Consider the following 13,562-nt stretch of genomic DNA (forward strand, 5'->3'; position numbering starts at 1 on the left):
CTCCGCCCCCACCCCAGTCTGATCTATCACCCTCACCTTGACCTCTTTCAACCTATCACATTTCCAATGCCCCTCCCCCAAGTCCCTCCTCCCTACCTTTTATCTTAGCCTGCTGGACAAACTTTCCCCATTCCTGAAGAAGGGCTTATGCCCGAAACGTCGATTCTCCTGTTCCCTGGATGCTGCCTGACCTGCTGCGCTTTTCCAGCAACACATTTCCATCTCTGATCTCCAGCATCTGCAGACCTCACTTTCTCCACAAACCCTGATAGTCTTTGCTTAATTACCTTGAACCTAACAAAGTGTAATTCTATAAAGCCTTTAATCATAGCTTCCAATATTTTCCCTCTGACTGATGTTAAGATAGCTGGGTCTGCACTTTCCCACTTTGTCTCCCTCTATTTTTGAATAAAGGAGTTACATTTGCTACCTTCCAATCTCATGGGATCATCCCTGAATCAGGGGTGTTTTGGAAAATTAAACCAATGCATATTGCACTAGCCACTTTGTTTACAGCCCTAATATGAAATTTGGCATGTCCCAGGCACATGTCAACCCCAGCAACTTACTGTGTATCACTCCTCTGGTAGTGGTAATTTTTCAAGTTTCTCCTCTTCGTTTTCCTGATTTATTATGCTTTTGGGATGTTGTTGATATGCTCTATGGTGAAAACAAGCAACATAACCTGCTTAATTAATTTATCATTTCCTTATTTTCCATTATTAATTCTCCAGTCTTACTTCCAATAGGATCAACATTCACATTTTTTTCTAAATATTTATAGAAAATCTTAACTATCTGTGTTTACATTTCTGGCTAGCTTTTTGTACTCCTTTTCCCCTTTCATTAATTTTTTGGTAATTCTTTGCTGTTTTTGTATTCAGTCCAATCTTCTGATCTGCTGCCTGTCTTTACATGATTATGTGCATTTTCTTTCAGTTTGATACTGTCTTTCTAATTACCCATGGATGTTAGGTCCATCCCTTAGAAATGCTTCTACTCATTGGAATGTATCTATTCTGTGTATTCTTAAATATTCCCTTAAAAGTCTGTCACCATGCCACTGGTGACCTATTTTGTAACCTGATTTGCCAATTCACTTTAGCAAGTTTTAATCATACTCTCGTAGTTTCCCTTATGTGGATTTTAAAAAGTCTCAAACTCCTCTCTCTTTCAAACTGAATGTAAGATTTAGTTCTTTTATAGTTGTTTCTACCTAGGGGTGCCATCACTATGATTATTAATTAATTTTTCTGTGCAGCAGATCTAGCACAGCTTGCTATCTGGTCAGCCCCAGAACAAGATGTTCCAAGAAACGATCCTAAAAATATTCTACAAACTCCTCATCTGGACTGTTTTTGCTGATTTTCCAGCCAATATGTATATTAAAATCTCTCATGATGATCACTGTTTTTCTGATAGGTCACGTTTATTCTTTTTCTAATGCTCTACTGTGCCATGTGGTAGAGTTAGGAATCCAAAAGACTTCTTGCCTTTTGTATCATTTCTATCAAACCTTATACACATCTCGGTTTTCTGAACTTGAGTCATACAACTCTTGTGCAAATATCATCATTAACTAACAGACTACCCCTCCAATTTTTCCTACTCTCCTCTCCTTCCTAACTGCCTGTATCTATCAAGATTCAGGTCCAAATCCATGTCATCCCGCAGCAAATCGCATCCAGAAACCTAATGTTGCAACTGTGGCACATCATCTGTCCTGTCATCCTTAATGTGTTCTAATTAACTATTTAATTGTTTTAATTTTATTTAGTTGTGCTTTTATATATTTTATTAACCTTACCACCAGTTCTGGTATAATGGTGCACAATAGAAATAGAATAAACCTGATCACTTACTGGATATTCAATAAATAATTAACTGTTGCTCCGAGTAAAGTGATAATGACCAGGTAATCGGATATGGATTAAGGTCTACCTTTTGGTTGGACAGTTGGATAACTCCGCTAGTTATATTCAAAATAATACCACGGAGCTTTATGTTCATCAGAGAGGGCAGTTGGGGTCTCTAATGTCTCATCCAAAATTGACACCTCCCACAGTACATTTCCTCTGTACTTTCATGCTTAAATTCTAGAGTTGGTCATGAACCCCGAATCTTCTGACTCCAATCAGTGCTACCAACTGAGCTGCCATAGTCTTGGACACAGTGGTGGCATCATCTGGATTAAAATGATTGCATTGTGATTTCTATTTTATACATTGAGTATAAAGTTGCCCAAAACAGTGGTGGTATTCTTTTTTAAGTAAACGCTTTTATTTTGAATTTCCCAGAGAAAATTTAAAGAAACATGGTGTTTGCATCAGAGTCTTGGGAAACTTGACTCTGCTACCTGTTGATATCCAAGAGTTGATTGCCCAGGCAGTGCTGGCAACACAGAATTACAACAAGTAAGACATTCTACTGCACTGTGTGTCTGCCTGTACGCCTGTCTCTGTGTTTGTGTGTCCGGTTGTCAGGGGTGGATGAATGTCTCTAACACTTGGTCTGACTAAATGGGGCAACCTCTTTCCTCATCATTTGCACCTGATTCTCAATGTTGTTCCATTTAACCGCTCCACTTCATTGCAGGTGTTTTCTGAATGTTTGCTTCGCCTATACCTCTCGGCATGAGATCACCAGTGCAGTTCGTGAGATGGCTTTGGGAGTTGAAGAAGGGTTACTGAAACCCAGGTAGTATTGCCTCTTTGCACGTACTGATGGGGGTCTGATCAACCTCAAGCTTTCAGAAAACTGATTAATTAGTGTCACACATGAGAGGGGACTAGTTAGTGTCTTGTTCTTTAAACATTGTATCATAGGGCTAGTTTTTCCATTACACAGCATTAAAATGAGCTCTCTTCTTTCAGTGACCTTTCGGAGTCTCTGCTGGGCAAGTGCCTATACTCTAGCAGCTCCCCAGACCCAGACCTACTGATCCGCACATCTGGAGAGGTGCGGCTCAGTGACTTCTTGCTCTGGCAGGTGAGGACTTGACATTGAGCTGTTACTTTAAGTGTTGTCCATAAAATGCACTCCGTCAATTGTACCATTTCACAAATTTATTAATATAATTAATTATAATTAGTATATTTTAGGTTTAGCAATTGGGTATATTAACCCTCTATCTAATGGTGTAAAATTTATATCCACATGACAGTGAGGCTGGTGTTTAAGAATAATGTGTTATTATGAACTGTGGCAACATAAACGTTATTGAGCAAGTTTGCTTGATCTCCGCGTGAGAACTCCATGTCCTGGAACTGAATGTCCAGCCGTGAGGAAGTGTTTCAGTGCAGTCTGAAACTTTGTAGGAGGAGGAGATGTTAAATACTGACCCCGATGCATGAACTGATTTAGACAAAATGTGAACAGCTACAACCAATACATACCAGTCCCATGTTTAGTTTGTTGAAATAATTTTGTAAAATCATTTTGTTTTAAACAATATTTAGGATGAGGGCTGCTTTGCATGTGGATGAGTGAGACTGGTTAAGCTGGAGGGAAGCTTTTTAATAGAACTGAACAAAATCGTTATAACAGCAGGAGACCACTTAACAACCTCAAGCCAGTTCTGTCCTTCTTTGAGATCACAACTGATGTATGATCTAACTCCAAATGCCTACTTTTGTCAAGTATAGCTTAACAGCTTTGGTTAATAAAATTCTATCAATTTCAGGTTTAAAATTAACAATTGACTACTGCATCTGCAAGTTCCAAACTATACTTAGAAATATTTTCTAGCTGCTCTATACTCCAATCAATGCATGGAAAACTATGATCACATCATCCCTCTATTATTCAACTTCCAAGAATACAAATCCAGTTAGGGTAATTGCTCCATTTACTATAGCTTCTAAAGTCCAAATATCAATATTCTGAATTTATGCTGCATCTCTACCAAGTCAGTTATATTTTTGATAAGATGTAGTGCACAAAACAGAACCCAGGTGTGAAGTATTTTGGACTCTTTAAATTGTAGCATGACTTTTAGCCTATGTATTCCAATCTTATAACTATAAAGGCCAACACACCATATGCCCTTTTTATTATTCTCTATACATATCATGACATTTTAATGATCTTTGTAGATGGAAAGCTGTCTCTCTTTCAACCTTCTGTCTTTTCACCATTTAGGAAGTATTGTAACTGAACCTTTTCAGGCCCAAAGTGAGTGACTTCACACTTGCCTACATTAAACTCAGTTTGCCATAGTTTTGCCCATTCTCTTAATCTGTTAATATTTCCATAGTATTTTTACGTTGTCATTCTGTATCGCTTATGGCGATGCCTACCTTTGTCACCAGCACAATTGGATTTGTGGCTCTCCAACACATGTTTAAGAATGAATACATTAAAGTTAATAATCTGATGTATTTCCCTCACTATCGTCCTCCAATCCCTGGTAAGATCTGTTCGCAGCTGGAAATGTGTTGCTGGAAAAGCGCAGCAGGTCAGGCAGCATCCAGGGAACAGGAGAATCGACGTTTCGGGCATAAGCCCTTCTTCAGATCTGTTCGCACACCATGTTCCATTCTAACTGTTGACTCCACCAGCATGTTCAATTGCTGTGTTTTGTCTATGTCACATTATACCAGTTATAGTGTCTGCCTGTCATACCTACTCTGTGTCTCCTGCCATTCAGTAAATTTCTTACGTAAATATTTTTCTTCAGTTCCGTGATCTTCAACTTTGGCTGACAGTATCTCACGAGGGACTTTATCAAATGCTTTCTGGGTGTCAATAGAATTAACATTCACTGGCAGTTTCTGTTCACAATTTTAATCACCTCTTCAAAAAAAAATTCAATCATGTTCATCAAGCGTGAGCTACCTTTCACAAATCCATGCTAGCTCCCTCTGATCAACTGAAAACTTTCAAGGTGCTTAGTAATTCCATCAATATTTATGTAAGACAGTAATTTCCCAGCAATGGATATCAGGTTAAGTGGTTTATCATTTCCTAGCTGTCCCATGTTTACTTCTTACATTGATGAGAACCAGTGTAATTTTCCAATCTTACATGGTTCCTGAATTGTGAGAACTTTGGGAGATTACCGCTGGGGCATCTTCAATGTTCTCACGATTTTTTCCAAAACGCTGCTTGGAAACTAATTGGCTTTGCAAATTTATCACATCTTAATTTGATACTTTGCTTATATTAATGTTTCTGTATCCCAGTCCATGATGCTTACTACCCTGGGATGTTCCATGTGATATATTTTTCCTCTACTGCAAATGTATAAATATATAGTTAGACATTAATGTCCAAAAGGCAAAACACATGAACATTTAACGTTAAACCGTCACCAGTGTATGTGTCCTAGATATGTTGATTTGTCTTTCTATGTGGGTTAAAATGTGCTATGTAGTCCAAAATTAAACTGAGTAGAAAGTCGAATTTTTATTCAGCACCAGATGGACCTCATACACATTAAAGACCTTAAATCAGTGATTTATTTTCAGTGTTATTTCTGCAAACATATCTGCCATTTTCACAAAGCAAGAATCCACAAAGAGGAATGATAAATTGTCCTTTGTTATTCGTTTCTGAAACTTTGGTCATTTTAAGGGATGTTCCCTCTGGGGCACCAGGATAACTCCTGCTCCTTATTCAGTAAAAATGCAAACAGAAGTGTAGACTGTAGAAATCAAACTCATGCTAGTGCAACCTCTGAAATATCTAATCCTGTTGTCTTGTATTATTTCATATGCTTTCTGTTCATATTGTTTTTCACTACCTTGGTCATTGTCTCTATTTCTTTGATAAATGATAATTGTTGACCTTTGCAGACCTCTCATTCATGCTTGGTGTTCCAGCCTGTACTGTGGCCAGAGTACTCTTTCTGGAATCTCTGTCAAGCCATCTTGCAGTATCAAGTCAATCATGCTGCCCTTCAGGTGAGTCTGTGGAAACTTGCAGCAGGTGTGTCAGGAATGTGGCAACTTGGTACTAGGTTTATGTCAGGTTTGGAGGGGAAGGAGTAGCATTCTAGATCTATTTTCCCATTCCAGAGTCTGTGCAGAAGGAGAGTGGCTCATTGGAGTAGCCTGGGCTGGGGTGGGATGCTGGGCAGGCTGTTGGGATGAGGGTCGAAGAGTGTGGTGCTGGAAAAGCACAGCAGGTCAGGCAGCATCCGAGGAGCAGGAGAATTGACGTTTCGGGCATGAGCCCTTCATCTGGCAACAGGCTGTCATTTTTATAGTAATTGCACACTAGATCATTATATGAGCTTAGGAGCAGATTAAACCAACAAATATGAAGAAATATTAAATATTATATGACCTGTGTTCTGTCCTTTGCATGTAAACTTAAAAGTTAGCTTTTTATTTTACAGAAAGCGAAATTGTTGCACGAGGCAGCATGTCAGCGTCAACAGGTGGAGGCCGATCTTGCCTGTGTGCTGGAGCAGATGAGCACACTGGGGGAAACAGAAGGCACAGAGTGCAAACAGGAACTGATCTTAAAGTACAGCAGAGAACGAGAGGAGAGAGTCTCCAATTTCCTGCAAAGGCTAGAGAACAAGCGGAGAAAATTCCTTACTGACCTGGTGCAGGGTTCTTCACCATTTCTACATGTTTAGGGGACAAGGGCTGTAAAGTTCAGACAGCAGGGTGAGAATCCATCACGTGAACAAGTGATAACTCTGTTGAGGGTATTTTGTGTAATTGGATATCACTAATTGAGACTGCTCCACTGCCTGTTAAATTCAGCAAGTGAATGCTGAATTCAGAGTCTCTTTGTTTTCACAGTTCCAGTATGCTAGGTTTCTCATTCTGACATGAGCTGCCTGTTAAGTTCTGCTGTCTCAGGGTGTATATGCCAGGAAGGGAAAGTGATTTGTTGGCAGCCTCGGGTGGCATTACAGTCTGCTCATGTTTCAATGTTATATCTTGCATAATTTTATGAAAATTGATGTCCGCTAATATTAGGATTGATTTTATATTTGTGTTGTGAAATCTCTGGGCCAAATGTGTATCATTTAGTGATTGCGGTCTTCTCTGCTGATGTGGTGCTAAAGATAAAACATGGTAGCATTCTGACCCTCTGTGAAGGAACTTTAACCTCCAAATGTATGTTTCTGACTGCGACCCACTGCTGGCACTTTGAGACTCTATTCTGTCTGGGGCAGCAGCCTGACTGCCATAAGCAGCACTCTGTGACACTAACCAGCATTCCATTGCCTTGCTTCTTGTCTGAGTCACTATCCATTGACCACAGATTGCTGTGCATGTATCACAAGATTGGGGTTAGCTCATCCTGTCCCTTCCATAGTTGAATGATCTGAGACATCGCTTGGATTCCGAAATTTGGAACAGACAAGTGAAAAACAAAGGTGGTTATTGAACTGTTACTAACAGCCGAAACTATTGAGAGAAGAGGGTGCCAAGGAAGCATATAGATTAGCTCTTCAATAATGTGTGGTACTTGAGACTTTGAACATGGAAATCGTTTGAAACAAGTCCCATGGGAAGTGTAAGGGCAAAGTATTTCTACAGACCCCTTCTCCTAGTTATATACAAGCCCTGGATATGATTTTAGGTGAAGATTTTTTTTCCTGTTCACACAGACAAAGAATCAGTTTAGGAAATGGAGCACCATTGAATCCAGCTGCGAATTTGCCTTTGCCTTCAGTGTCTCTGTCTAATCACGGTTCTGAGCCTCATCTGATTATTATAAAACAGCACTTTGTAAGAGGTTTGAATGGCTGCGGTGTATGATTTATATTTGTTTTTGCTAGATAATAAGCACACATAGCAGTATGGACTAGATACTTCGGAAGGATGTATGTGTGCATTCTAATTTCCCCACTCTGAGGGTATGAAAGTACTGGTCTGTGTAAATTCCCCCAGCCACTGCCATTACCATCCCTGCATATGTTCTGTTCTACTGACAGGATAAACCCAGTAGAGGTGGTGGCACAGTGGTATACAGTCAGAAGGGAGTTGCCCTGGGAGTCCTCAACATTGAGGAACCTATGTAGTCACATGGCTTCAGATTAAACATGGACAAGGAAACCTCCTGCTGATTACTACATATTGTCCTCCCTCATCTGATGAATCAGTACTCCTTCATGTTAAACAACACCTGGAGGAAGTACTGAGGGTGGCACGGGTGCACAATGTACTCTGGGTGGGGTATTTCAATCCCGAGCGTGGCTCAGCAGCAGCACTATGGATTGAGCTGGTACGATCCTAAAGATGTTTGTAGGAGTCATACTTGGCACATTGGAAGACAGTTGTGGTTGTTGGAGATCAGTTATCTCAGCTCCAGGACATCTCTGCATAAGTTCCTCAGGTTAGTGGTGTAGGCCCGATCATTTTCAACCGCATCATCAATGATCTTCCCTCCATCATAAGTTCAGAAATAGGTATATCCGTTCAACACCATTTGTTACTCCTCAGATACTGAAGCAATCCATGTTTAAATGCAACAAGATCTGGACAAATCCAGACTTGCACTGACAAGTGGAAAGTAACATTCACACTACATAAATGCCAGGCAATGACCATCTAATAAGAGACAATCTAATCACCACCCCTTGACATGCAGTGGTGGTACTCTCATTGAATTCTCCCACTATCAATATTTGGGTTGGGGGGGTATTACTATTCACAAGCTCAACTGGACTTGCTACATAAACACATTGGCTACAAGAACAGGTCAGAGGCCAGGAATACTGCAGTGAGAAACTCACTCCCGATACCCCCAAAGCCTATTCACCAAAGTTATTTTCACGTTCTCCCCATGTCTGCTCTGGTTTCCTTCCACAGTGCAGTGATGTGCAGATTGGGTGGACAGGCCATGCTAAATTCTCCATAGTTCCAAGGGTGTGAAGGCTAGGTGGATTAGCCATGGAAAATGCAGGGTGATAGGGTAGGGGTTGGGTCTGGGAAGGTTGCTTTTCGGAGGGACGTTGTGGACTCAATGGGCTGAACGGCCTACTTCCGCACTATTGGGATTCTATGATCTAGAAAACATAAGTCAGGAATGTGACGGAATGCTACCCACTTGACTAGATTGGTTCAGCTCCATCGATACTCAAGACACTTGACACCATCTAAGACAAAACAGCCCTCTTGATTGGCACCACATCCACTCCTTCACAATTTTATATTATCTACCAGATGCACTGCAGATATTTACTAAAAATCTTTAGCAAGTTTCCAAACTAACAACTACTTCCGTCTAGAAGGACAAGGGCAGCAGATACATGGGAACACCACCCCCTGCAAGTTCCTCTCCAAACCATTCACCATCCTTACTTGGAAATATATTGCTGTTTAATCACTGTTGCTGGGTCAAAATCTTGGAATCCCCTAACTAAGAGTTTACCTACAGCATGTGGAGTGCAGCAGTTCAAGATGACAGCTCACCACCACCTTCTCGAAGGCAACCAGGAACGGCCAATAACTACTGGCCAGCCAGCATAGCCAACCCCCCATGAGTGAATAAAAGAAATCCCAGGCTAACCTTGGACTGATCCAGAGCTTCACTAAAAAGGGCTCATTAATCATGATGTGTTTGTTAGAGTCATTTATGGAATCAGATTATTTTGAATGAAGCTAAAAGACAACCCATAAGTACTGCAAATGTACAAAAGGCCCATCAGCATCAGAACACTTCACAACTATCTACCTTACAAATATTCTAATAAATGTATGCTGCATTTATTAACTCAACTTTTCTTAGGCTCTGTTTGCCACCACATCCTGTCTAGATTTATGAGAGTGTGGTATTTGTTTGCCCAGTACTTTTGCAGAATCTGGAAGGCATCTAGATGGATACATGAATAAGAAGAGTTTAGAGGGATTTGGGCCAAATGCTGGGATATGGAACATGGGGAAATAGATAGTGACATCTTGAAAAATGTCCATATTACAGAGGAGGAGGTACTGGATGGCTTAAAACACATAAAGGTAGATAAATCTCAAGGATTTGATTAGCAAGGTTAGATCTCAATGAATACAGGGAGAACTGGCTTGAAGGTAGTAGAAAGAGTGGTGGTGTTGGTTGCTTTTAGTCTGTAGCCCTGTGACTAGTGGTGTGCCACAAGGATCAGTGCTAAGTCCTCTGCTTTTTGTCATTTATGTAAATGATTTAGATGTGAACATTGGAGGCAAAGTTAGTAAGTTTGCAGATTACACCAAAATTGGAGGTCTAGTGGACATTGAAAAAGATTACTTCAGAATATAATGGGATCTTGATCAGCCTTGAAAGTGGAGTCGCAGATAGATAGGATAGTGAAGAAGACATTTGGTATGCTTTCCTTCATTGGTCAGAGTATTGAGTACTGGAGTTGGGAGGTCATGTTCCGGCTGTACAGGACATTGGTCAGGCCACTGTTGGAATATTGCGTGCAGTTCTGGTCTCCTTCCTATCGGAAAGATGTTGTGAAACTTGAAAGGGTTCAGAAAAGATTTACAAGGATGTTGTGAGGGTTGGAGGATTTGAGCTATAGGAAAAGGTTGAACAGGCTGGGGCTATTTTCCCTGGAGCGTTGAAGACTGAGGGACAACCTTATAGAGGTTCTTAAAATCATGAGGGACGTGGATAGGGTAAATAGACAAAGTCTTTTCCCTGAGGTGGGGGAGTCCAGAAGTAGAGGACATAGGTTTAGGGTGAGAGGGGAAAGATGTAAAAGAGACCTATGGGGCAACTTTTTCTTGCAGAGGATGGTGCATGTGTGGAATGGGCTGCCAGAGGGAAGTGGTGGTGGCTAGTACAATTGCAACATTTCAAAGGCATCTGGATGGGTATATGAATAGGAAGGGTTTGGAGGGATATGGACCAGGTGCTGGCAGGTGGGACTAGATTTGGTTGCAATATCTGGTCGGCATGGATGAGTTGGACCGAAGGGTCTGTTTCCGTGCTCTACATCTCTATGACTCTAGGTGGGCCAATGGGCTAAGGAGTGGCAGATGGAGGTTAATTTAGATAAATGTGAGGTACAATATTTTGGAAAGGCTAATCAGGGTATGACTTATACACTTAATGGTAAGGTCCTGGGGAGTGTTGCTGAACAAAGAGAACCTCGGAGTACAGGTTCATAGTTCCTTGAAAGTGGGGTTGCAGGTAGATAGGTTAATGAAGAAGGCATTTGGTATGCTTGCCTCCATTGGTCATTGCATTGAGTATAGGAGTTGGGAGGTCATGTTGAGGTTGTACAGGACATTGGTCAGGATACTTTTGAAATACTGTGTGCAATTCTGGTCTCCCTGCTATAGGAAGGATGTTGTTAAACTTGAAAAGGTTCAGAAAAGGTTTCCAAGAATGTTGCCAGTTTGGAGGGTTTGATCTATAGGGAGAGGTTGAATATGCTGGGGTTATTTTCTCTGGAGCATCGGAGGCTGAAGGGTGACCTTTATAGACATTTATAAAATCATGAGGGGCATCAATGGGGTAAATAGAGGTCTTTTCCCCAGGGTAGCAGAGCCCAAAATTAGAGGGCACTGTTTTAAGATGAGAGGAGAAAGATATAAAAGGGTCCAAGGGGGCAATGTTTTTCACGCACATGGTGGTACATCTCTGGTATGAGCTGCCAGAGGAAGTGGTGGAAGCTGATACAGTTACAACATTTAAAAGGCATCGGGATGGGTATATGAATAGGAAGGGTTTAGAAGGAAAAAGGGCAAATGCAGATTAATTTAGGATATCCGGTCAGCATGGACAAGTTGGACCAAAGGGTACGTTTCCATGCTGTACATCTCAATGCCTAAATGGGTCTAGGTAATTTAAGATATCTGTTTGGCATGGACAAGTTGGACCGAAGGATTTGTTTCCATGCTGTACAACTCTGTGACTATTGACAGAAGCTTAACTGAACCAGCTACACCAGGAGAACATGGAAGAGGCTGGATACTTCCTTGGTCATCGAAGATGTCTCCAATTTATTTTGACTTTAAGTCAAGACACACCACTCAGCAAAACTTGAAATCTCACTATTCAGTGGTCTATTGATCAGCATCCTGGTTGTTGTAATACCTTAGAACATTCTGCAGCTGCAATCAAGATCACTTTGACAGAACCTCCTAGATTCATAAACAACAGTAGCATTATTGTTGGAACATTTTCATCTTTAAACCATATATCATTCCAAGTTTTCAGCTCCTTCAGTGCCACATATATCATGCCAAATTTACTAGTCCTTCAGTGCCACAAAATCTGTCTTAGAATTCCCTTTCAACAAAGGAACTTGGAGCAGGAGTAGGCAATTCAACCCCTCCAGCCTGATCTGCCATTCATTACAATCATGGTTGAACTCATCTTGGCCTCAACTCCACTTTCCTGCCCACTTTCCATGACCCTTTAAACCATTACTAATTAAAAATCGCTGTCTTATCCTAAAATTGATTTCACTGCACTCTGGGTTAGTGAATTCCACAGATTCATGATTCTTTGAGAGAAGTAATTTCTTTTCATGTCTGATTTAAATTTGCTACCTTTACCCTAAAGCTATGACCACTCGATCTCGATTGCCCCACAATGGGATGCATCCGCTCTACACCTACTTTCTGAATCCCCTTTGCATCTCATCTGAGATCCCCTGTCATTCATCTAAACTCCAGACAGTACAGGCCTAAACTGCTCAATCTTTTTTCACGACACAAACTCATCCTCTCTGGAATCAATCTAGTGAACCTTCTCTGAACTGCCAAAAATGCAACTACATTTCTCCTCAAGTAAGGGGACCAAAGTCAGCAAAACTTCCCTACTTTTATACTCTATTCTCTTAGCAACGAATGCCAAAATTCCATTTGGCTTCATAATTACCTGCTGTTTGTGCAAACTAGTTTTCTGTGATTCGTACAGGATCCTCTGCACTGAAGCACTATGATGTTTCTCTCCATTTAGATAGTAAGTTATCTTTCTATTTGTCTGACCAAAACTGATAACCTCATACTTAACCATGTTAAACGTCATCTGCCAAATTTAGCTCATTCACATAACTTATCTACATCCATTTGGAAATTTCTTAATTCTTCATTGCAACTTACTTTCCTAACTATTTTAGAGTCCTAAAATCTCTGTGAAAGTATCAAAAGAAGAAGGCCAGCTCATTTCCCTGGATGACTGGGAATGGGTAATAAACAGGATCCTCATACTGGTCTCAAATACTGAGAATTATTTCTTTGCTTAAACTTTAATTATTATTTTTCTCTTCCCATAAAATAAGCATCATTTCACTTCTTTCAATTTTTTAATGACAAGGTAGGGGTAATTTAGTAATATTAGCATGGGGAAATGGCTAAGTAACCATGGAGGTTAGATATGGTACACAAAACCAGAAAAAGATTTGCTAGCAGCATATAAACATTGAGTTAGAGGTGTTAGAAGATCTCACAATCAGTTCACATGCATTAACTCATCTTAAATATAGGAGGTAAAAACAATGACTGCAGATGCTGGAAACCAGATTCTGGATTAGTGGTGCTGGAAGAGCACAGCAGTTCAGGCAGCATCCGAGGAGCATTAAATTCGACATTTCGGGCAAAAGCCCTTCATCAGGAATAAAGGCAGAGAGTCTGAAGCGTGGAGAGATAAGCTAGAGGAGAGTG

The 13,562-nt window shown here is 40.7% G+C and overlaps 1 protein-coding gene across 2 annotated transcripts in view; it reads left to right on the plus strand.

Moving 5' to 3' along the window:
• The window catches only part of dhdds (dehydrodolichyl diphosphate synthase), a 19,814-nt gene extending 12,110 nt beyond the window's left edge, over nucleotides 1–7,704 (plus strand). For both annotated transcript variants that reach the window (XM_043717470.1, XM_043717471.1), the window contains exons 5-9: nucleotides 2,298–2,414; nucleotides 2,596–2,697; nucleotides 2,874–2,988; nucleotides 5,796–5,903; nucleotides 6,341–7,704. In XM_043717470.1, coding sequence (XP_043573405.1) covers nucleotides 2,298–2,414; nucleotides 2,596–2,697; nucleotides 2,874–2,988; nucleotides 5,796–5,903; nucleotides 6,341–6,586 — 688 coding nt within the window. In that variant the 3' untranslated portion in view covers nucleotides 6,587–7,704. The remainder of the gene's footprint in view (nucleotides 1–2,297; nucleotides 2,415–2,595; nucleotides 2,698–2,873; nucleotides 2,989–5,795; nucleotides 5,904–6,340) is intronic.
• Nucleotides 7,705–13,562: the final 5,858 nt, after the last annotated feature.

The sequence above is a fragment of the Chiloscyllium plagiosum genome, chromosome 27 (genome assembly GCF_004010195.1).
Source record: "Chiloscyllium plagiosum isolate BGI_BamShark_2017 chromosome 27, ASM401019v2, whole genome shotgun sequence".
NCBI lineage: Eukaryota > Metazoa > Chordata > Chondrichthyes > Orectolobiformes > Hemiscylliidae > Chiloscyllium > Chiloscyllium plagiosum.